The 26,077-nt window shown below is 35.7% G+C and overlaps 1 protein-coding gene across 1 annotated transcript in view; it reads left to right on the forward strand.

Moving 5' to 3' along the window:
- Positions 1-26,077, forward strand: part of CFAP47 (cilia and flagella associated protein 47) — a 342,925-nt gene that overhangs the window by 21,206 nt on the left and 295,642 nt on the right. The window contains exons 15-24 of the mRNA XM_037377932.1: positions 314-558; positions 1,568-1,698; positions 2,822-2,944; positions 4,426-4,557; positions 6,168-6,245; positions 6,806-6,950; positions 8,557-8,651; positions 20,817-20,985; positions 24,098-24,198; positions 25,420-25,579. Of these exons, the coding sequence (XP_037233829.1) occupies positions 314-558; positions 1,568-1,698; positions 2,822-2,944; positions 4,426-4,557; positions 6,168-6,245; positions 6,806-6,950; positions 8,557-8,651; positions 20,817-20,985; positions 24,098-24,198; positions 25,420-25,579 (1,379 nt within the window). The remainder of the gene's footprint in view (positions 1-313; positions 559-1,567; positions 1,699-2,821; positions 2,945-4,425; positions 4,558-6,167; positions 6,246-6,805; positions 6,951-8,556; positions 8,652-20,816; positions 20,986-24,097; positions 24,199-25,419; positions 25,580-26,077) is intronic.

Genomic DNA, 26,077 nt, shown 5'->3' on the forward strand with positions numbered 1-26,077 from the left:
GCAGCTCATGGGTAAATGTAGACAAACTGTTTTCTAGCCTTCTGGTGTGGAGATGGAACTCTCACCTTGTTAATGCTGTTAAAATGGCTGTATGAGATTGATCACCCTTTGGGATGGTCTTCACTTTTGACGTGATTTAATTTGTATGCAAAATGATTGCAAATTGCTTTCTCTTGCCTTAACTGAGTGTCCACACTCACTTGTTTTGTTAAATATTTTCTTGCTAATGATTAGATTTTTACGTAAGTTGTAGTCAGAGTAAAATTTAATAAATACATGAAAATATTGAGAAATATATATTTTTACATTACAGATCTTTCACTTACACAATAAATAAACAACACCTTGGGCACGTGCTGGTAGTTGCAAAAGCAGTGTCTGTTGAACTTGAGCTATCTGCAAAGGAACTGATTTTAAATCCTATTCCTGGCTACCAAGCAGAAACAGAATTTAGAACAACTGTCAGGGTATACAACCCCAGAAACCATCCTGCTGAGTTTACTTGGAAACCTGTAATTACAGACAGAGGAACTGCGTTTTCTATACAGCCAGTCAAAGGTATACTAAGCAAGTACAGTGTGTGCACATATCTTCAATGTCAAAAATGTTAAATAACACGAATCTTCAGCTGATGCTATATACTCTATTGTTTAGCTTTGTGTCAGGATCAGTGTATGCCAAAAGTAGTATCAGGTCACAGTGTATGCCAAAATTAGTATCAGGTCACAGTGTTAATACCATAGCAGCACTCCCTGTATAAGCCCTACCCTGAGTGCATACTCAGTCCAGTCCGTTATGTCCAGCCAGCAGTGCTTACTTAATCATTTTTCTCAACACAGATTGCCGATATTTCAAAAGTGAGGCAGCTTTTTAATGGCAGTTAGCAATATCATACAGCTCATCAGGATACAAAATTTTCCAAAAGCAGTGTGTGAATGAAGCTGCTAAGAAGTTGATGTAGGCAGTCTGAGTGACACAAATGGAATTCAATCTGGGATTAGTTCCCTCTGGCATTATGGATCAATATTTGTTAGAAATGTCCTTTGGAAGATAGTGTTCTGCAGGAGTATGTTGGAGATCCATTATTAAAGAACTAATTGCTAACTGAATTAGCATTACACAGTTCAAACAAGATTTGGCTGGATGAGGAACTTGATGTGCCATGATTCTTGAGGAAATATATTTCTGCTGATACAAGTGCAGACTTGAATGTAGGCAAGAAAATGTATATGGTCTTTCCCAAAGCTGTTATTCTACAAGAAGGATAGTCTATTCTTTCACTTTTAAAAATGTTGATTGAGTAATTCATGGCTAAAAAATGAGTCAAATTCGAGTGTGTTTTAATGCAGGATACTAATAAGCAGATTATGCAATTCTCAATTCTCATGACAAACTAATTTTGCTTAGTATTCAGCATACTGTTCAACATCTTTGAAATGTAGGCTTAGTCTTCAGTAATAAAAGGTCATTTCACTTTAATGTGCTTATGTTATTTCTAATTATGCAATGTAATTTGATAATTGTACATGTGTATGTTGTAATGTGTAAATTACGCACATTTACTTAGGCTTTGTGGAGGCCTATAGAGATCTGGAGTGTGAAGTTGTTTGGCATCCAGGGTTCAAGTCTCCAGAAGCCGGAGAATTCAACTTGTGTGTGCATAAAGGAAACACGATTATGTTGAAATGTTTTGCAAAGGTAACAATTCATACAGCAGGTTTAGAGAAGAAAAATGTTGGGTTTTTTTTTTTAAACAAGTAATTTCAATATATTTCTATTAACAAGTAGTCAAAATTTATTTTAATCTCATATGGGTTCTTTTTGACATGTTTAACAAAATAATATTGCTCCAAAGACATGGTGTAGGAGGCAAAACAAAGACAATTTGCCTTTTTCTTGCTTTTGATGATATATTAATTTTGGCACCACAACTAAGTAGTCCTTATATGTTAAGTGGTAATTATTATTTTTGCCTCACTTAGCTTGACCAAAGAAAGATTGAGAGATAGTATGATAGTTCTTTAGAGATGTATTAAAGGAACAAAAATCAAGGTATGTTTGGGAAGGTATGTTTTGGAGCTTCAGTGTAACAGCAGGTTATAATGTAGCTTTGTGCTGATATTTGAGCATGGTACTTGATAATTTGGAAAGCAAAGTCTTGGGTAGTCTTCCAAACAGTGGAATTTAGCTTCGGTGAATACTTTGTTATCTCATGTTACATGCTAGGGGGTGTGAAGGAGGCACTCCCCTCCCCACCCTTATATTCTACTGGCTGCATGCTTTAAAACTTCCATTTTGGGAACAAAGAAAACTCTTTTCTTCATTTTGATGTGCCTGCTCTCTCTTTTATTTTCTTTTTCTTGAGTATCTTTTTTTCTTTTCTTTTCTTTTCTTTTGAAGCCTTGGAAATTGCCATATGTAAATGTGTGTAAATTAGAATATTGATTTCTACTGCTTTTAAAAACTCTGAAGTATCTTGTCCTGATAACACATTTGTATTAAAAATAAATAAATAATGGAGCTTGTGCTGTTAAATTAAATTTAATTAAAATATTTTAATTGTCTTGAACCTATCCCAGAAATATCTTTGGGGTTGTGTCTGGTCACTTTGAGTCTAGATAAGTTCAATACATTGAGTAAATCTTGTCTCACATACAAACTGTGTTTATCTATTTGGATACTTCTAAATTATGCATTTCCACAAGTGTATTAGCTCATTATGTAATAAGAAGAAAATTAGGCTGAATCATTCATTTGTACTGTAATATGTTATTTAGTTTGCTTGTTTTCTTTTTTTTTTTTTTTTTTTTTTTTTCCTTAGCTTGGTGTTACTAAAGTTCAGTTTGTGGAACAAAGGATAACCTTCAGTCATAGTCCAATGGGTTTATCTACTTGTAAGACTGCCGTTCTTCAAAACATAGGATACAATCATGCATACTTCCAAGTAAGCTAATATTTTATTTCTTGTAAGTAAGTAAGCAAGCATATTTTATTCCTTGAGGTGGGAAGAAGCGAGTTAATTTTTTCAGATCTTGTTACAGTTTTGTGTTCTCAGTTATTAGATACAGACCTGCTTAAGTTTTTGTCTGGTTTTCTGGAGGAACAAGATTTATGTGAGTAGGAATTCTGTCCTTCTGTCAGATTTGGATTGATGGATAGATGGACTGACAGACAGCAAAGTAGTAATGATTTAAAAGATTCTGGAAATTTCATGAGAACCTGTGGTGAGTGTAGAACCTCATACTGGTGTACCCTATGAAAAAGCAGTTACAGCTTGGATGTTTTTATATTTTGAGAGACAGAGTAAACTGGCGAGTCATCCTATTCATACTGGCTGCCCAGTCAGTGCATGCATAGACCCAGATCAGTTTTAGGAAATGTGATTACCTTGCTAGACTAGCATCTGAGAGGAAGATAGGCTGTATTATGAATTGGATAAGAGATGAGATGGGTGCCAGAGTGGGTAAAGACGTAACACAAATTAGGAGGAAACATAACCTCTTTAGTTCTCCTGATCACAGAATAATTTGGGGTATTTTTTCAGTGAAGCAAAACAATTTTCATTAAAATCCTCAGAATTTTTGTTACTATGTTATTATGGTACTACAAAACTTGATTTATTTTGATTTGTACCATATTTCTCTGTTTGTCAACTTAGCATTGTAACAATAAGCATTAACACTACACTCTTGGAGGATGGGCCTAAAAGAATTAAGTCAGAGTAATCAAGAAGAGAAACAAACATACCCAGCCTTTTAAGCCTCCACAATTACTCTTAAGCCAAGAGATGGCTGGTTGATCTTGGTCTGGTCGTTATCATTTGTGTAGCTATGCTTTAAAAACTTATGTATTTGAAGTGCATTACAAGAGGACAAATTCTATTTTGTCCTTACTGAATACTTACTCCTAGTATTATTACTTAGCTTTACAGTATTAGGATCCTGTATCCCATCTTCTTAGTCTGAATATCAAAAAAAGAAGTGATGAATTTATCTGGCACTGAAAAAATGCTTTGTAGAATATTCTGGACAATTTGCTAGTTTAGATAGCAAGCCTTAATTTTAATAACTTCATGAAAACAACCTGAAAACCAGAATGTGTAATTTCCAAGTTGTGTGCAAAAATTATTTCACTGTAGAAACTGATAGTCATCATATTTAAGAATCTGTTACTTCATTTTATTTACCTGTATTTTTGCCCCAAACTTCTAAGTCCACATTAGCATTATATGTTATGGAGGTTCTTCTTGTAAGAATATAAAATCTTTGTGATAGATATATTGGTATTTTAAAAAACAAAAAACCCCTACCAAAACCAAAAACACTTTGCTGTGCTCCCCATCCCCACTCCTTCCCCCCACCCCACCCCCACCCCCCCCCCCCGCCATTTTTCAGTATTACTAATGTTTCCTGTTTCTGTTTGAAGGTAGTTGATTCAAACCCAGTTCCTGGAATGACGATCACCCCTTCTGAAGGGGTAGTACCTGTGGGAGGCCATGCTGATCTCCACGTCTATTTCATTCCGAATGCAAAAATGAGTTTTGATACAAGAGTAGAGGTATTAAAAATTGAAATAATTTTGTCTTTTAAGTGCTATTTAGTGTGGAAATGTGTGTACAATTGAGCATCTTTGGGATTTTATCTCCAGTGTTCTAATGCTTTTTAAGGAAAAAAAAAAAAAAATGTTTTCTCACAGCAGTTGATGGCTGCTACAACCTATTCTGTTATTTTGTCTCAGTCCTGCTTAGAAGTATCAAAACAACCTCTCAGTTTGAGCTGATTTGTTGTATACTGTTGGCAAGCTGTTGACACTAACCTGTGATTGTCTTCAGAAGATCATGTCAGTAAACATATTTTAAATTGTTAAGATATGTAAAGGAGCAGGACTGGAATACTGCAGTGTCTTCAATTCCTTCATCTCAGAATTGGATCTACTATAGATTTGATTTGATAATAGGATTAAATCTTTATTGCACTCCTATTTTGTTTTCTGCATGCCTGCTTCCTGAACTTGTCCTTGGTCAGCTAAGTGAGAATGGGAAAAAGGGTGCTAACACAGAGCTGATCTTTGCTACCTTTTTTCACTCTAATCCTGGATTCTCCATCTAATGTGACTGACTACATTGTGCTTGCTAAACCTAGTATCCATTTCTTTTTTCCATTTCTGAAACAGATTTAGCGCTGCTTGGAAAAAGTCTTTACTTTGTACCAGCACCTCTGTCAAGTAATTTGTAGTATACTTTCCAATACTCACAGCTGCTGGATAGATCTAACCCATCCCGTCAGCTTTCTCCTGTTGGAGAAAACTGTTCATTCTAGTGATATAGCCTCCTCCTGCAGCAGTATTTGTGTTCTGCAGAAGACTGATCCATCCAAAAAAACGGTTGTATTTTTTTTTTTTTTTTTTTTTATTGGCATCTATGACTATCCCCGAGATACGGTATGCCACAGAAGCATGGCTGGTTCTTTGAAGTTACATCTCACTGGAATCTGTGTGTGTGTGTGTGTGTGTATATATATATGTTCTAGAAAATGAAGGCATTTTCTTTACCTCTTTATATTGCCACGACAAAAATGCGTTATATTATAAGGGTAGAGTTATTTTCATATTTTCATCATTAATTATGCTGAATGCCTTTTTGTGGTGATTGAGGCACAGGCTTTGCAAGGATGGTGAAGCAAAGACCTTTGTTGTTAGTTAGTTACAGCTTTTGTAAGTTCATGCTCTGCACATGCACTGCTGAAAGCTTTATTATCGGTCAAACTCTACTGTCCATACACCCAGATGCTGTCCACTATAGGCCACTCTGCTGTTCACGCTGTTTCCTTATCTTTTAGAGGTTAGATCACATTCCTCTTTTGTCTCAGTTTCATCCAGGTTTCTTTTCATACTCCCTCAAAATTATTTACCTCTTTGCTTTGGGATCACAGCTGCACATTGTCAAATGCAAGGCCACAGCTCCATGTTATCAATGTTAAACAACTCACTGTCTCTGTCTTCTATATTTCTTCACTCTATATCTGTGGGATAACTTTGTTGGGTTTTTTTTGTTGTTGTTTGTTGTTGTTTTTTTTAAACTGTGTTTTCCATGTATTTATGACAGATTTGGTGAGATAGTTATGTTAAAATGACCTTGTCTACTATCACATTGTTGTCCATTCACTTAGGTAGCAGTGCGAAATTCAGAAGTGCTAGTGCTTAGGATCAGTGGATTTGTAGAGATCCCTGAAATAAACATTGATGTGGTAAGTATGAAGAAATTGTAGCAACTGGTAAGATTGATAGTGTTTTTCTTTATCTAGATGTCAGTGGCTCATGCCTACTTCATATTTTTCATTTTTTTCCTATACTAACTTCTTGAGAAAATTATCAAAGAAAAGAACTTAAGAAGAGAAATGAAAAACTAATGTACATATAACAGTATCATTAAATAATAGCTGACAACTTTAGCTTTTGAACTTGACAATCTGGAAAAAGTATGTTAAAAGCAAGAGGATTTCCTTAAGGTAGCTCTAGGAAAAAAAAATGCAATAAGGGGAAAAAGAATCCACTGATCTGTTTGTTGAATGATGAAAACTTTCCTCATGTTGAAACTGAACTTCTTCTGTATTGAATTCTAAATTGTTGCGGTTTATGTCCTGGGAAGATTTTAAAGGTAAGGGTTATTCAAGACAATTGATTGACCAAGACTGTTGTGTTATAAATTGTAAATCTTTGAACAATTATATCTTTCACATTCTTTTTAATTATAAACTTGACTTGACAGTGCTTTTACCCAAATTTTTTTTCTTCTTTAAATTCACAGGAACTATTTGATTTTGGTGGTGTCTATGTCAATTCTACAAAAACAATTCCATTTTTGCTACAGAACAAAGGGCAAGCATGTACTAGAGTGGAGTTTGATTTTTCTAAGTATAAGGATTTTAAATTGAATGCTAATGACCATTCAGGTATTTCCTTTTGCTGTATCAGAACTTTCATTAAAGAATGGATAATGCTAAGAGAAAATCTCTCAGACTATTTCTGCTATACAGATTTTCTAATATAAGAATATCTAAAGTAATTGTTTTAAAAGTGCTGCTTCATATAAATTAAGAGGAGACATTTTGGTTTGCCCGTAAAATGACATATAAAAAAAAATATTATTTGGAAAATATCAGGTGGCATGTAGTTGGTGTTTCCCCCCCCCCCCTAAAGTTGCTAAGGTATGTTAAAAAATAATGTTTGAAATGTTTGAATACCCTCTCACCAGTTAAAATACCCGCCCCCTCCAAAAAAAAACCCCAAAAACCAACAACCCAAAACACCACAACAACACCCCAATCTAAAAAACCAACTAACCAAAGCTGAACAGCTATACTAATTTCCTAGTCATGGACTCTTACTCACTGTTCTGACAATATTTACTCTTCAGCTAATTCATCATCAGTATAAGGGTCCAGACTTTTTCCTGATGTTACAGGGTGTCTGCAGGTTAATCACAAGACCCCCGTTCTGCACAATGCCCAACTCAGAATGACACCGAGGCAATATGAGGAATTACATTGCTGTTCTTTCTTGTTAGAACTAGCGCAGATTCTTGCTCATCCCTTTCATACTTCAGTCCTGGCATCTCCTTTGCTGTTCTAATGTCTTTATTAATGAGAGAGTTTTGCAGCTATGCTTATACGGCCTCTTTTGTCCCTGCAAGCTCAGGAAATCAGGACTTTTTCTTTTGAGAGACAATATTATAGTATTTGTGTTTTTATGTAGAACTATATGTGGATGATGATTAAAAAATTATCTGAAAAGAGCAGAGGGGTTTTCTTACCATGTGGTGGACTTCAAAGGGAATGTGAGTGCTCCTAGTCAGTCATCTCTACTTGGAAGAGAACTGTAAGACTGTCTAGAACAGGCAACTAGCCAGCATGGGAATCAACTCATTGCACGTAATTTCTAGACCAGAGTTTGTGCTTGAAACAAGTAATGTAGCATCCAGTCAGGTCCAGCACTGTTCAAATGGTGAATACTGGATGCATACTGATCCTGGTCTTCCAGGAAGAATATTGATCTCAGAGCAATGTTACCTTGTTTGTTGGAAACCTGTGCTTCTGCCAATGCCTTAAAATTGAACATGAAAGTTTGAAATAAAGCAAGCCTTACCGCTAAACTTCTGTAGTGTAGATTATGTCTAAAAGGCATTTAGAAAACCAGTTTCAGCCCGCTGTTTTTCTCCCTGTGACATTAGTTTTCGTTACTTGCTACTTTCTCCCAAGACTTTTAGTCAAAAGTAAATGACAGTGGTTTGTTTTTGTTGTGTGTTTTTTTTTTTCTGAAATATTGTATTCTCGCAAATCAATAACTTCAATGAAAGTTGTTGGTGATTAACACTTCTCAAAATTACCTCCAGAATCCTTATGAGAAATACTATATTCATTCCTAATTTTGTGAGAAATGTTTACCATACAAATATGTAGATACTTTATGTTGGAAATCACTTTGAAGTACTGCAACTATTATGAGGTTGCTATTTGGTGTAATAACATATTTAATTTGATTCTGAATTTTGTTTGGCAGTGGTGGACTGCTGTTCTTCAAAGCCTTATTTGTATTCAGTTAACTTAAAGGGAAAGTCAGCTTTGCAATGCCTGTTGTCCTTCAAGCCAAAAGAGGTACGTTTATGGGGCAGTAGTGATTACGTTAAATTAAAATCAAGCTTTGAGATATTTCTATGGTGAAAGAATACAGATATTTTAGATGCACATTATAGTGTGTGCAATAGTTTTTTAATAGTAATCCTTTTCTTAAGAAAACAAGTTCTGAAATAACCTTTATATAACTTACTGCTTTCCATAAATGTTTGCATACAGAAAGGAAACACGCTTTCTCAGTGACTTAAAAATTGGAATGATGTAAACAAACTGAAATGTCTTACCACGCATTCATTAGATCATTCAACAAACTGGCAACCATTTTGTTTTTACAGCTGTTTGTGCTTTAACTCTCAGATGACAGAGGGACTGCAAAAGTAGAGGAGTTTTATGTGTCATAAAGATTGGCAAAGTTGTTTTCCAGTTGAGCTATTTGAGGGAAATAAATTGAAGCTATGAGACTTTATGTGTTAGTTTTACGTGAGGAAAAACGTATTGGCAGTAGGTGTCAATAGAGAGTACTTTAGGAAATTTTAAATCTGCACCTATTGAACAATGTTTTAGAAATGGAGGGTTTGGGGTTTCCATGTATTTGGAGAACAATGAACTGGAAGAAAACTTAGGTTTTGGTATTATGAACCAGCTTCAGAACAAGCAGCTGGGGACCACTTCTACAGCATATAAACCTGTTGTGTTAGCTCCATTTTTACCTTAAAAGCCACAAATGAGTATCAGAGACAGTGCATCTTGGAAGGGTCAACAATATTCTTTTTTCAACCCCTACCCCACCCCCTTCCCGTCCTTTAGTTTTTGAGTAAAAGGGGAATTCCTTTGTTCATAGCATTGTTCAAATAATATTTGCATATTACAGGCTGTGTCAACACTGTGATTTTCCTCCTCTTGTTACTGTCAGTTTAGATTCTGTGTACATGTGGAAGGAATTGTGAAATAACTGATGGTGTGAACTTATAGCACATTCGCTACTCCAAGATGATTTTTCCTGACAGAATATGAGTTAATAGATTCATAAAAAATAAGCTGTTTTAAACCAAATTAATTTCATCCAATGGCATAGCAGATCTTGAGTTTAGAGGAGAAGCAGTACATGTCATATCTTTAAGTATCTTGACGCTGTCTGATGCAACATTCTCATAAGCAAGGTAGTCAGATTTAGGCTAGATACAGTGTTAGAAAAGTATGTAAGTGTTTGCAAAATGGTACATACAGAATATGACCAGTGACCTATTATCAAACTGGAGAGAAACTCAGTAAGGAAAAAAACAGATACTTTCATTTAAGTAGGGAGGGTCAATAATAGAAATGCAAGACTAGATAATGCTGTGGGAGTAATCTGTTTGTATGGTATTGTACATCAGAAGCTGAACAAGAATTAAGAGTAGAGGCAGACACCATAGTGATTTATATAAATAGGAATAATGTTTGTAAAGCAAGTAAGATAATTATTTTAATAGGTACTGATAACACAGCAGCTGCAACAATTTTCCCATTTGGGATGCCACACTTAAAGAAAGAAGTGGGAAAATTTCCTTGGAAAGAAAGTCCAAAAGAAAGCAATGGAAATGATCAGAAGTGCAGAAAACACAAACTATTTAAAGAATGGAGCTAACTTGCAGTAGTCTGTGGAATATAATTTATATATGTTCATTGTAGTAGATGGGTCATGAGTAGTGGGTTTAAACTATGCCAGGTGGATTTAGATTAGATATAAAAAGTCAATGTAGCAAAAAAAGAGTCAAACATTTCAATAAATTACCTGAGAAGCTGTCTCCATTATTGAAGACTCTTAAGAAGGGATTGGACAAACATCACCAGAAATGCTTCATACTGTCCTATGGGAGCAAGTCATCTGCCAGACAATCACATTTGTCCATTGTAAAATCATATTCTAACTGCATGTTGTTGCTCCAAAGATGAAATTCTGGCCCTATTAAGACCAGTGTTAGGACTCTTAGTAATTATAACAGTCCTTCTCTGTGGCTGTCTCTTGCTAAGTGTGAAATTCAAACTGGTTAAACAATAATTTATACAAAAGAAAATAGATTTGTGACTTAAAATGATGAAATTGCAATGTAGAAAAGCTAGCTTCTCCTATAAATAAAAATCAGTACATAAAATAGCATAGAACTGTGTAAAACAAAAATTGGGAAAGGGTTGACTGAAATTTTAATGAGTAGGTATGTATTATTGCTGTTCTTACAGCCAAGCTCCAAAATGTAATGAGTTTTGATTTTATTTTACAAGTAAAGTCTTCAGAGATGAATATTTCATTTACAAAAGCGACCTGTTGTAACTCTGAAAGAGTATTTTTCAGCTTAAAACCATAAGTATTCAACAACCATTTAAATTTTTATTCTAACTGAAAGATTTTCAATAGAAATGAGAAACAAAATGTTGCTTTTTAATAGCCAGTTAGCTTCTAATAAACCATAGATATAACACTAAGGAAAGAAAGTAGATGGTTACTAAAACCGTAATACCCTTCTGTAAAAACATTCCAGATCTCCGAAGTTTCCAGTCTTTCCTGTTTTTTGTTTTGTATCATCTGATTACTTTGGAATAGAATATACTTAATTTTGAGGAGTTTACTCTGTAAATTAGATAGAAACAAGGTAATGATGGTACAACTAATACTTTAGCTTAGTTATGCTAGTGTTTAATTTATTTGAAATGTTTTTTCTTTACTTCAGCGTGCATACAGAAAATTCAGTTAGGAATTCCACAAAAATAGAGTGCCATGAATGTACTGATTTAAAAATGATAAATAGAGTCCAGAAATATTTAAATAGTCTGGCAATATTGTTCTATGGATGATACAAGGGTGTGTACTATGTATAAAATTTAACAGGTAACATAACTTCCAAGGCCTCAATTTCAATTTACTTTCATAAACCAATTTTACTTAAGTCTTGTCAAATATTTAACAGAGGTATTTCTGATCTACACTGTAGATGCAGTTCCCCCCCCCCCCCCTTTAATTTTAGTAGCTAAAAGCACACAGTTGTGTATATGATCTAAACCACGTTACATGTTGATGGGAGCCATAACCTGAAATCTGACAGTTCTGCTCTTGCTTATGGCATTAGATTTCTCTGGTGATAGTGCTGCTGTTCAAAGTGATGCTTTTTCTCCACTGCAGTTCAGTAGTGGAGTAATGGAAGCTCAGTCATCTCTCTTACAGACTAGTGAAACACCAACTCTCTAAAATCCTAAATACCCCTGCCCCCTTCCTCCCCCTGGTCAAGACAGGGGTGAGTGTATTTGTCTCCCAGTACTCTTATTTCCCATTTATGCAGTTGAGCTCTATTACTGTTTTCTTTCTTTGACAAGTTGCAGGATGGATTAAGAGTAGAAAAGTTGCTACTGACACTGCTGTATATTCAAGCGATTACCTAAATTAATGTTTCTGAAGACTGCTGAAATAGCAGATGGTTCTTTATGCTTAATTTCACTTGTCATCTGAAATACTGTTCAGTAACTGTTTGTTATTGATGAGTATCTCCAACTGTCATTTGATAGTGGTGTTATACTTACCTAACTGAAGACAAGGTTATACCAGTTGTAGTCTGCTTTAATTATGATAGAAATTTGGAAAAGAAAAATTCTTATTTTTGACTGGACTTGTTTTGAATTTATAGAATATATTGCATCTCTTGATTATAGATTTCTCTATTGAGTTTTCTGATATCACCCTTTTTTAATACTTCAAACTCTGGGTGTAAGTAATTCTCCAGCTTTGAGAATAATTTTTGGCAAACAGGACAACATCCTTCAGAAGTAAAGGAATGAAGAATTTAGAAAAGGAAACTTTCCGGGGGTACCTTATATACCTCATAACCAACTAAAAAGTGCTGCTTTAATGAAATGTCTTTATTTTGGTTTCCCATTTTCTCCATATGCTTAGTCTTTCTGTCTCCCTTTGTTTGCCCTTGGTGCTGGGGAAGCCCACTGTACAACCAATGCTTCACTTATCCTCCAAGGATATTACTGTCTGCCTGTCAGGGGGCAGCTTCATTACTGCTAGACAAGACATGCCCAAATGCACTTAAAACCTGCTGGTGGTCACAAGTTAACATCACTAAGGGTTAGTGCAGCACTGATGGCTGGCAGAAATAGCACTGGCTAATGAAATTAACTTTGAAAACCAAACGTGTTGCCCAGTATGGCATGACTAAAGGGAACATCTGGAAGTATATGTGCCTCCCAGGATGCTGTAGCTTTTCTTTAACTCCTGCAAAGTAGTACACTAATAATAAGTATAGTTCTGTTAAGAAAGTGATCTAGGTACCAGCATCTCTTACTGTGATTGGAAACTCTCAGTAGTTACTGATTCTTAAAACGTTCCCCCTTGGATGTGAGTTGTCATTCTACCTCATCTAGATGTCCCCCTTTTCTCACCTGATTTCATCCTTCTCTTTCCTGATTTTCCAGTCTTAAAAAGACTCTAATCTCTGTATATTGAGCTTCCCCTATTTAGGTTTCATGGTTGCAAGCACTATTTCCTGCCTCTGCACTCTAACAGCTGTTTCTCTGATCTCATCACCATTTTCTGGACAACTACTCTTACCCAGCTTACCTCCCAGCTGCTACAAACCTTCTGTACCCCATCGAGTTTCATTCTTTTCTGTCTGCCTTCTGGTTCTACTAAAACTTCCTGCTGTTGTAGTCATTACTGACACACTACTCTATAAACCAACAAAGCCTCATTATATTGTTGTTATTGCTGAGAAAGTAGATACTAGAACTAAGGAAAAATTAAAACAAAATAATTCAGAAGCATTGATTTAAAAAAATAATCACAAAAGCATGAAATTATTCTAATAACGAATGAATTATTTTAACAAACAAAATAAATACATAGGAAGTCTGAATAGCACCTGCAGTTGTCACCAAGGTGACAGAAAGTGCTCTTGGAGATTAATTATGTTGGCATGCTTATAAAATAATATCTAATTTTTTTTGAGATAATTCTCCCAATATTCGAAGAAGTTAAATGAAGTTAATATGTTCTAGGTAAGGCTAGGATGCTGCTCAGACACAGCCTGGCTGTGTCTTGCTGTTATTCCAGCATCTCAGAAGGTGTTAGAGGTGACAGGGCTCTCCACCTCACTGGAGAGACTTTAACCTTGGTGTTTGGCTGTGAAAGTCAGAGCTGTATGTGAAAGCAGTATGCAAAAATATAGAGAAGTAAGCAAATACTCCTTAATATCATATTTGTATACAGGCTGTATGCTGCTTTTGGTTCTGTTTTGGTATAACTTTGAGAGATGCTTCAATTACATTTTTGGTTTTTTTCATAGTTGCATAAGGAGGTTTAGCCAGCTGAATGTCTGATGGGCTAGGCAGGGTTCTCATTTCAGAGCTGAATAGAAATTTTGTTTCTGGCAATTAAACTAAAAACCCCCAAAACCAAAAAAATGAAGCACACCCACACCCATGACTATCTGGCCAAATATCTGTTGTAGCTCACTCATCCCTATCTAGAGACAGAGCTAAGAATTATTGCTGATTATAGTTGATTGATTGATTGTCAGCAGTGATCATTTTTGAATGAAGTTTTAAATTGTACTGTCCAAGAAGCTTAGAAGCATGGCTTTTCTGACCATGGCTCTTTCTGCAGTGTCTGTGGGAGCTTCCAAATACCAATGGTTTCACAGCGCCTGCTGTGAGTGTATTGGGCTAGAATGCATCATCTAAGGCAGTAAAACTATAAATGTATGAACTGCATGTTTTGAAGCAGGAAAATTGTAATAAAGCAATACTGAAGTCAAAGTAATCTCTCTCCATTAAAGAGATGGGGAATTGCAAATACTGCATTTTGGTGGGATGCCTACTGGTTGCAGTTAAGTGTACCTGATTGAAAAAAGATACATAATAATTGGAAAACTACCTGTCCAGATAACAGTGAGGAGCACCTCAGTCATTCGGCTTTATGCCAGGGAAACAGACGGCACATGATCACTTTAAATACTAGTTCATCTTTGATCCTCAACTGTTGCTGTGTTTCCCCAGGCAGGATGATCCACCTGCTAGCAGCACTGTCATGCATGGTCTGGTAAGGAAAGCAGGTGAAGCAAGGTGCAGGAGTGTCCTGACTTTTTTTTTTTTTTATCTTAACCCTGCTGGAAAATAACAGTTTCCAGAATTCCAGCATGTTGGAAAAAAGACAAAATACACAGCTGTGTAATAATGACATCTACGAGGGCCTTTGATTGAGATAAATAGAGCAAGTCACACCTGTCAGAGCTTGTTGCTAAAGCTTTTTGTAGAGAAGTGACAAGCGGTTTTGGGTTTTTTTTTGGCATCTTTAATGACTATTTTTAATGGAAGAACAGAATTCATGCTGTAAGAAATGAATTCTTACATTACATTACTGAAATGGAAAATCTGCAGCTGTGGAATTACAGGGTATTGGTGCATCATCTGACCATATACAAGGGAAAGATTTAGTTTTATTTCACTGTTTTGAATGATAGCTTTGAACACTAGTTACATTATTCATTGTAGAAAGCTCCTTATATGTGATGTAAAGCTGGGGAATTTAGGCTGCATAAAAAATTTAAGTATGTTTTGAGGAAAAGCTCATGTTTAATCTGTGGGGAGTTTGAAAATGTGTATTGTATACAGTTGCAGGACATAAACCCTTTGTTTTGCAGCTAGGTTTAAATTTGAATCAAACTGATGTTTTTTTTTCTAACGCGCATTACATTTTCTGTGCTTGTATCTCTGATGAATACATATGTTAGTGCTACAAAGAAACTTTTAAATCAGCTTTTACACAAAGATTCAATGATTTTTAATGCTTCAAGATATTTAGTCTGTATGTTATTATATGATAAATATGAGTATTATCCTTTGAAGATGTTTAAATTAAAATAGTCGCAAATTAGCTTACTGATTTACTTGCAATTCCCTGTGAAGTTGTACTGTGAAAACAAGTACTGTAATTTTAGAGATGTCAGATATTCTTTGTGCAAAATAAATTATATGATCCCTGGATTTCACAGCAAAAATTTTACTCAACCTTGAGAATATATGCAGTGTTACAATAATAATTAACAAAATACATTTTACGAAGCATAAAATATTGTGTTGGGATACTTAGTAAAGACAGGAATGAAATAACTTCTTTGAAAGTGTTTTTTTGCAAATTTTTTATTTTTTTTCTAACTCTAATTAATTCCCCCTTAACCTGAACAACCATGCTTGAATTTGTTTAATTTTTATGCATGACTTCTATAAAAAATGCCATTTATAATTGTCATGAATAATCAGATAGTTTTTCCCCTTTTTTTTTCTTTCAGTATACTGAATATTTAGGCCTGAGGCAGGAAGCCATTCAGCTATGTTCACTTTCCAATGTTGGACTTAGAGCTACCATGCACTTTGTATCAAACCTGTTTCATAGATTCAAATGAGTTTCAGTAGCAGAGCTTTCTTGATCAGACAGATTTCTTAAAATCAATTCTAGAAAAAAAATTGTTCTAAAATGCCCTCTAAATAAAAGTTTTCAGAACTATTAGTTTTGTTTGTTGAATCCATAATCCAAAATTAGCTTTCTCGTATGTCTTACTACGCCAAGTCCCATAGAATGGTTTGGGTTGGAAGGAATTTTAAAGATCATCTAGTTTCAGCCCACCTGCCATGGGCAGGGACACCTTCCACCAGACCAGGTTGCTGACAGCCCCATCCAGCCTGGCCTTGATCACTGCCAGGATGGGGCATCCATAGCTTCTCTGGGCAGCCTGTGCCAGTGCCTCATCACTCTCACTGTAAAGAATTTCTTCCTAAATCTATCCTCTTCCAGTTTAAAACCATATCCTCTTGTCCTGTCACTACATGCCCTTGCACAAAGTCCCTCCCCGGCTTTCCTGTAGCCCCTTTAGGCTGCTGTGAGGTGTCCCCAGAGCCTTCATTTCTCCAGGCTGAACAACCCCACCTCTCTCAGCCTGTCTTCGTAGGAGAGGTGCTGCAGCCCTCTGAGCATCTTCCTGGCCCTCCTCTGGACTCGCTGCAACAGGTCCATGTCCTTTTGATGTTAGGAGCCCCACAGCTGAACGCAGTAGTCCAAGTGGGAGTCTCACAAGAGCAGAGCAGAGGGGGAGAATCCCTTTCCTCAACCTGCTGGCCACGCTTCTTTTGATGCAGCCCAGGATTTGGTTGTCTTTCTGGAGTGCAGGCGCACATTGTCAGGCCGTATTGAGCTTCTGATCCACCAACACCCCCAAGTCTTTCTGCAGGGGGTTGCTCTCAATTCATTCTCTGCCCAGCCGGTATTTGTGCTTGGGATTCCCTTGGCTCTGATGCAGGACCTTGCAACTTGGCCTTGTTGAACGTAATGAGGTTTGCTCAGGCCCACCTCTAAAGCCTGTCAGGGTCCATCTGGATGAGATCCCTTCCCTTCAGCATGTTTGCTGCACCACCCAGCTTGGTGTTGTCAGCAAACTTGCTGAGGGTGCACCTAGTCGCAGTGTCACCAACAAAGATGTTGAACATCACTAGTCCCATAGATACCCCTGAGGAATGTCACTTGTCAGCAGTCTCCTCTTGGACATTGAGCCATTGACTGGAGCTCTGAGTGCGACCATCCAGCCAGTTCCTTATGTGCCGAGTGCTCCATCTGTCAAATCCATATGTCTCCAGTTTAGAGACAAGGACGTTGTGCAAGACAGTGTCAAATGCTTTGCACAAGTCCAAGTAGATGACATCAGTTGCTCTTCCCTCATCTGCCAACACTGTAACCCTTCCTCGAAGGCCACTGAATTTGTTCAGGCAAAACTTTTTTTGATAACTTATTTTGAAGTATTTTAATTGCTAAGACTAACACTTTGTAGATGATGCCGCCTTTCCAATTAAACTGCCTAATTCGTGTAAATCAGGACAGGAAAAATATTTCTTGGAATAATATAAGCAACCTTGTGTGTTTGTGAAAGAACTCTGTCTAGTCCACTTGCTTCCTGCCCCTCCCTGTATTCTGTGGTTTATGAAGTTAAATGCAGCATCAAAAAATACCTGAATAGACAGATACTGTGAAGTATTCATAGATTATTTAACAAGTAAGTCCAGTAATAGTATAAAGGGTTTATTCATTAATATTGTCATTATTTTTTTTCAAGTAGATAATCTGACAGGAGTGAATTTTCCGTTATGGTGTTTTAGAGATCAAAACTGAATCAGATTTTTTCTACTTAAAATATGTATAAAAAAAGAAATATAATGATTCTATGGGCAAATTAAAGTCCTAAAAGATGAAATTAAGTTTTAATTCTTTTTCAGTAATGTGTGTGTGTGTGTGTATGAATTATAATATGGTATCTAGGTGTATAGAGTTTTAAGGAATTTTTCATTTGTAATACAGGTTAGTTGATGTGGCATTAATGAGAGAAATATATGTATGAAAGAAACAAAATGTCTATGATTTGTTCCTAATTATATAAATAACTTTGTATGAGTTATGTTGGGTCTGAATCCATATCACTGTTCTTTGAAGCAAGTGTAGGTTTTCAGTGAACTTCATGTCCTACATGTAGTGAACTGAGTGTCTTGCACATACTTGCTTGTGTTTACCAGTTCTTAGCAAATAAAACCCTGTTGTATAGTACGACTGAACCAAATTTTCCTGATAGTGGGATCCAAAACCAAATTTTGAGTATCTGCTTTGGGAGAGGGATAAAGGGATTCTACCTTTTGTTGTCCAACCTAAACATACTAAACATAACAGCGTTGATGAAGAACAATTGCAGTGCCAGACTGTGCTCTTTGGCATAGGTGAAGATGTAATGGTATCTATTATAGGCTAAGATTTCTAATCTTACTAATCTCTAAAGTCGTAGTGTCATTATATTGTTATATGTGACATACATGCTGGGGATGGAGAGGATTTTTTAGGTCACTTTTTTTACTGCAGTTCTTGGCAATGGTGTTTTCAGGTATTAGAATTGTCCATGTAGGGAAGTGCCTGCTGGCTGTAGGGAGCTGCCAAGTCCGGGAGAAATCTCAGAACCTGTGATGTGCAGGCATTTTCTCTCTGTTCTCCTCACAGTGACCCATAATGCTTGCGAGATAAGTTGGTTATTTATGCAGCATTTTGCATATTACCCTTGTGATGATGTAGGCTGGGTATGCTATACCCAATATAGCAAACTTCTCACACAGCCAAAGGAGGGTGACAATCTGTAGTTTGTGTCTTTGTTGTGACTGTTGTATGAGATGCTTGACCTAGAGAGTCCTGTAAATTTCTCCTCCTCTCACCTCCCTCAATACTGGTTCACTTTACAGTTCGTTTGTACATGTGTATTTTAACAGCTATCTGGGTTACCAAATAACCATGTTTTCAGCTCTGTTCTATCAAACGTCTCATGTTTCTAGAGAAAGTTTTAAAAGATTTTTTTAAATGGATTTCACAGCCTTGAAATGCTTATTACTTTCGACTATAAGAAATGATAGTTGTTTCTCTAAAACTCAGACAAGCCACTGTTAGTGATGTGAAATCATGTATTTCACACATACTTTGAAGTGAAAGGTACTTCTCACACTATGAAGAAAAGATCCTTCACAGTCTAATTTTTAATTAAGTGGTTTTATGCCAGAAGAGCATATTTTGAATATGTAACTTGATGAAGTGTTTTATGTGGGTTGACTTGAGATACCAAAAATAGAAGAGTATGTAAATCAAATCAGGAGGTTTTTACTCAGTCTTTGTTTATTGACACACCTCTAGCTTTAGTTACTAAAAAATCTTGAATGGCATTCAGCATGCTAATTTTGAAAAGCCGATTCTATGTTATAAAATCTAATCATTATCAGATTTGAAGTATCAATATAAATCAAGGGACTGTGATGATCTCACTAGAAAATCTTCTCCTCATCCAATGCTTTCCTCTTGCTAAGTACAAGCACAAATAGACAATATGTTCCACAAAGCTCAGCATGCATCTCTCCCACCAGGAGTTCATAATTGTGTGTTACAAACCCTGCTGAAATCCAGACACTGTAAGTGCTGCGTACTTGCTTCTCATTATCTAAGGTCTGTGTTGATTGTGTTACCGATGGATATGTGCCTCATGTCCTAGCTTAGAACAAGTTTTATTATTTTTTTCCCTTCCCTGTAATTTATATAGTCCACTCCGTACCACATATGTGAAAGTAAAGCATGATGCACTATTTTATGCAGTTTTTGAAAGCTTTTAAATGATTCATAACTTCTTTATATAACTGGTTTTCCTGCAAATTTTAAGCAGCATGCAGATTTTATAGGCCAGAGTCCTTTCTGAAGATTTCAGTGGCCTTCAAGTTGAAAACAGAATTTGAAGAACTCTAACAGTGTTTCCAATGCAGAAGATTGTGGTTTTTTTTCTTTTCTTCTATTGCCTTTGTCAAGATTGTTCATACCTTTTTGTCTGGAGACATACTACTTTAGTGTGTTGATCCTTGGAAAGACAGAGCAAAAGGCAAAAAATGCCTCTTTGAAAGTGCGCTGTGAAATAAATTTGGCTTCTCAAGTACACAGTCTTGTGAACAAACAGGATTTTGTATAAAAAATGTGACTGAAGAGATAAAACTAAGATCAAAACCACTGGAATTTTGACTCCTGGAATTCAGTGGTGTTCAATGGCAAAGGTTTTAAGAGTTGAGGTTTGGAGTGTTTTTGTTGGTAGTGTGTTGTTTCCCCCCTCCCCCTTTGAGGTTTCTCAGTTTCATTTAACTCATGCTCCACCTTGATTTCGGAGCCCATTTTATTTACAGTGGATATGCACAACTGACCTTTTTAGCATTTGAGAAAGGCTTTCTTAACTTACATAGCTTTATGTTTACCCTTTTTTGTGCTTATGCACTTGGACCACTGCTTCAATCTTTTTTCGCTTAGGAGAGTGTCTGGAGAGCAGCACAACACCGTGATTTGCCAGAAACCTTGTCTGTAGCTGTGCTGGTAACCCTGGTACTTTTGGGCATACAGGTTTTTCCTTGGTGGGGAAAAAAAAAATGTCTGGTCATTGCTTACTTAAAGGGTTGCTACTGGATGCTAACAAACTACCATCCTATTAATATTATCATCAGGTCCTAAATTAATTTCAGTAATTTTTCTGAAATAGTAATACCACTCAGATGGTTCAAGAAGTACCTCCGCTTTCTTTGGGAAGTGATCACAATGCTATTTTTGTCCTTTAGGTGGCAGCATATGACTTCACTCTTCTGGTTAATACTCCCCGGGCTGACTTCCCATTGGCTCAGCCCAGCCCTGCATCTGCAACTTCTGCGGGATCTGCAAAGCACATTGTTCCTCCTCGGCCGCAGGTGGTGACTGTGGCTACTCCATTCTGTAGAGTTAGAGCGACTGGTAGGTAAACTAGGGACTTGATGGGTACTTGTATTTGCAGTGATGTTTTTGCTTGTATTCCAATTGCAGAGAATTGCTACTCTACCTGAAATGTGATTGATAATTTTATAATTTGTAAATTTCTTGGGAACTTGCACAATTTTCTAATTTTGATTTGTATTTTTAAATATATGGAGAGCTGAACTTTCTATGCATAATTATGACGTATGGGAAAATATGTTTTTTATTTTTATATAGCTATTTGCCTTATCTAAAAATTAGTTTACCAGAACTCAACTCATTTTTGTTTCTACTCATTCATTAGTATTTCTAGACCTTATCATGCAGATCTCAGTATTTATAGCAGTTTATCTGGGGAGTGTAGCATAGTATGTCGTTCATACTATTTTTAAATTTATTTTTTTTAAGTCTTTCCCTGTCAAAACTAGGAGCTCTGGCTATATTTAAAACTCCTTTGAAATGTCTCATACTGGCTCTGATCCCATCTGAGAGAACTGGTGGTAATTTAGTTCATTTGCTTCTGCTCTTATGTGCAGAACTGCACTCTTCTGGTCCATCAGTGTTTGTTAAAAGCCAAAATTACAGTCTGTTTGTCTGCACCAAGAAATAGATATCTTAAATGATTCTTCTCTGCTTTCCTCAAAAATAATTTTTGGTTCTTTTTAGTCTCCTGTCTGATTCTTATAGTCACGTAGACCTACATATTGTGAATACTTGAATCCACTAGCTTTCCTCATCTCTGTTTTTAATATGCAGTCACTGTTTATTTGAGATGAGACTAAAGTACCGAGTATCTTCCTGGAATGATATTTATGTAATTTTTAAACATCTTGGGAGCACTGAAGGAGGCTTGGCCCGTTAAATGCATAATGTGGGTTAAAAGCAACTCCAATTTATTAGGTTTTATCTATTTTTAGGTGTGGGGTTTTTTCCTTTTTTATTTGTTCTGTAGGGCTTTAACTTAAGTCTTACTTCTGAGATCTTTTTAAATATCAAAGAAATCTGATAGGCCTTCTTTAGATCCAGTGATAGAAGCAAATTAATATTAAACATTTCAACATATATTTAGCTTAAGAACACGTAGAATAAAGGTAAATGTACTTACGTATATGTGATTATTAGAAAGCACATCTCTAAGTAAAAAAAAATCATAAATCAAAATGACAAATTTCTAGTGCAGAAGTGATTTATGTGTCCTGAAAAAAAAAAGGAAAATGTTCATTTCCTTTTCCCTTTCTTTGTGGAATAATGAATTGATACCATCAGTAAGTCTCACTAATAAATGACAATCTTATCTAAATTTTATCACAAATTTGTACTTCTGCCACATAGAAATTCTTCAAAGTACCATTATAGGCCAAGAAAAAGTAATCATAGTGTTAAAAGTGAATATGTAATACTTTCAACTCTAAAAAAATAGTTGAAAAAATAAAGTGTGGCTTCTATTTAAATTTGAGTAATGGATTTACATTCTTATTAGGAATTTTGATGGACTGGAAGGAGAGAGAGAAGTCTAAATAAATGTTTTGACCACTCAGTGTTTCACATAATCATATAGATGCAGGCAACTAGCCAAACTATTTTTACTGTTGAAAAAGAACTTGATAATTAGATTATATTCTGACATCTTGAAAAATGTCTGTTATTGATTCATAATTTCAGATTATCACTGAAAATTAAAGGTGGGTAAGATGCATCTTGCAAATTCTAAGTTTTGATTTTTCAGTTATGCATAATTCTCACTACTGTGTGCTTTATGGCATGTTTGTTTTCCACTCTTAATTTTTTTTTTCCCCTGTGACAGTTTTTGTGGTTGACTGAGGTTCAGAGTGCACAGGATGGTGCATTTTGGTGCTTAAATCAATATCTTGTATCCAATGTTTGTACTTGAGATTGTTCAGCCTGAGAAAAGAATCACAATAATCTCAGAGCAGTCATCCAGTCTTTTAACTTCAGTGTAGTCAATATATTTTCAATCCATCATGGATATTTTTTTGATTATTTTAAAAACAATGTTTGTGGACTGCTTCAGCACCTGAGAAGGAAAGGAGGTCTCTTACTTAAATATTTGTAAGACTTTTCCCTTGGAGACTGCTATTGGTATGTAAGAAAGCACTGAAAGAGAAAAAAACCCCAAGCAAAACAGAAAACTCATCTGGAAAAGACACAAGCCCTACCTCAGCTAGACACAAAAGAGGAGGACATATTATCAATACAATTACTTCATGTGAGCTGACTTTTTTTTTTTCCTAAATGATCATTCTCCCAGTTTTTTTTTCATGGGGTAATTTCCGTTCTTTCCTAGTCTTTCAGTTGTGCTGTGTTTTCCTTGTACAGGCGGTTTCCATGAAGGTGAGGACTTAGTGAGTGACATAGTTGCATATTGTTGGAAATGTTCCAGAAGATTAGGTTCCTACTTTGAAACAATATTAGTTTATAGAGTTTATATGCCTGTGCTTAAGAGAAATATGAATAGTATTGTTGTTTACATAATGTGCCGTATGATTGGGAAATCCTTTGGGCTTTTTAGGAGAAGAAGATAATTGATCAACACACTTCCTCACTGATTGTGAAATGAACTTGCAGATTTTAATAAAAAGATACTGTATGCTTGCTAGATTAATTTCCAGTGTTTAATCAAGAAGCAAAATGACACTGTGGGAAATATTTGTTTTTCTAAATCCTCACTTTAAACTTCATAATTTGTGATGGTGTCTTTGTTCCAGCTATATGAAATTAAGAGAAATGCTGTTTTTTATAAAATCTTATGTCTTCTGTGATGATTACCGTCACAAAAATAAATGCATTCATCTGCAATAAGAAGATCATGTGGCTTTCCATTTATAGCATCTTTATATGAAGCAGATTCTATAAGTCTGGTAGATACAAAATTTAAATAATTTTAATATGACTAAAGGGTCTGTTAAGGCAGAAAGTTAAATTACAGTAATTATGTGTATAGTATGGAACAACAGAAAGAAAACAGAACTTTAAAACAAAGGGAGAAACATTTCTGCTAAATGTTCAGAAACAATGATTTTATGAAGGGACTTTGAGGAAATAATTGTCAAAATAATGCCGTATTAACATGTTAATTTGTTTTTTGCAACAGTACTTAAGTCACCATTGGAGTTCTCCTCAATGGAACTTAAATTTGTACAACATTCAAGTGAAATACAGTTCAATATTGCTGAAGAAAGTCTGAATTCTCAGGTACATAATCACAAGTATTACAGTTATTCTTGGCTGTAGCGTTTAATTACTCATAAATGACTGTGAAAAGAATACACATTGGCAACTCAAAATTCAGTCCTGTTTCAAATATATGATTTAAATATTTAAAAGGTTTTCGCTGTCATTTTGTTCATTTTTTTGTTTTTGTTTGTCTTCTGATCACTAGAAATTTTTCCAGAATTCAACTGAGCTTGTCCTGACTTTGATATGTGAGGAGGTGTGGGCACCATGAGAAACTGACCATGAACTGTATAAGAAGATAGCTTCCAAAGATCTTTTGTCTCTGCCTATACTAGTAAAGTAGGCAGTGGCAGTACAGGAATGCAATTGATGTGCTATGGTGGTCCATACCGTTAAAATTGCTGTCCCAGTATATTGTATGGTACTGAGCTGTGCCAACTGGCACTCTCTCCAAAAAATTCCTGGTCATGATTTAGGGCTTAATGGGAAAGAGGCATGAAATAGGATATTTGGCCACAGCCATTCTGTTTTGGAACGTAGAGAATTTGGCTGTATGAATGCAAAACATGCCATAACATAATTTATTGTTTCTAATTCCCAAAGGCTTTATTTGGAAGTTATAAAAAGTTATTTTTGGCAATGATGGAAACACTTGACTCCTTTTCAACTGTTTTCAGAAAAAAAGGATAAGAAAATCAAGGCATTTCCCCAGCTATGGATGTGTTAGGAGCTCAAAGTGTAACTCTGAGATAAAGGGATGGACTTCTTTTAATTTCCACTCTCTTACTGAATTGAAAAGTGGGTTTTTAAAACCTATTCTGAACTTTTTCCTTTTTTAACATATCCACCTGTAAGTCTAGATATCATGACCCATGTGTTTAGTGCTTGCTGTGCTTCATTTATATCAGGAAAAACTCCTCATTTCGGATTGGTGAAGTACTCCCACTGTGAGGCTTTGATGTATTTACTTCGCATAAATCAGGTTTTTCCATTCTGTAAAGAAACTATTGCTCTTTGAGAATTGGTGAGTGGCTGGAAAGCAACTAGCCTATGCTGATAGGTGTACTCATTTCACCTTACAGATATAATAAACTGGTTCTTCATTGCTTTCTAGTGCTTTCTTGCTTTCACTCTGATCCGATTGTAAAAAGACTTAGGATAGAGCAATATGAAAAGTATCATGGTGTTTGCTGCTTTCCCTCTTTCATTACGTCCTTCTTTCTCTGCAAATATTTACAGAAGCTTGACCTGAAGAATATCTCAAGGCAACAATTGATGTGGAAATTGAACTGCGATGATACAGGCAAAAATACAGAAGATAGCATTTTTAAATTTAGTCTGTGGACTGGATTTCTTGATCCAGGACAAAAAATCAGTATTGCTGTATTCTTCTGCCCACGTAAGTAATTTTCTGAATTCTTCTACAGATGGTTTGCACAATATACCATTTTCACAGATTTGTTTAAATGACTTTTTATGATGAATCATAACTAGCACTTGTTTTGATTCCAGTTAATGTGACTAAATAACAAACTAAAATGCCAAAAGAAAGGCTTGTTGTGGTACTGAGAAAATTAGACAGCTGCAGACCTAACACAAAGAATGGAATAACTTGATAGCATTATTTGAAAAGTCTGGTTTGCACATATAAAGCATCAAAATGTGGAATAGCTGAATCGTTTTCAGTTTTGCTCCTTCATGTGCATTTAGGTTGACTCACTTAGATACAAAGACTTTCTAAAAGTACTTGGACTGTGTGTGAACTTTTTTTCTAAACAGGCATAATTTAGATAAGAATGGAAATTTTGTGCTTCAATGAGTTACAAAGTCACTTAGCTATGGTATTTTCTAAGCAGTCTGCTCAGGCAACCAGACCCTAAGTAAAAAAAAAAAAAAA

This window comes from Falco rusticolus, chromosome 2 (assembly GCF_015220075.1).
Source record: "Falco rusticolus isolate bFalRus1 chromosome 2, bFalRus1.pri, whole genome shotgun sequence".
In the NCBI taxonomy this organism is placed as follows: domain Eukaryota; kingdom Metazoa; phylum Chordata; class Aves; order Falconiformes; family Falconidae; genus Falco; species Falco rusticolus.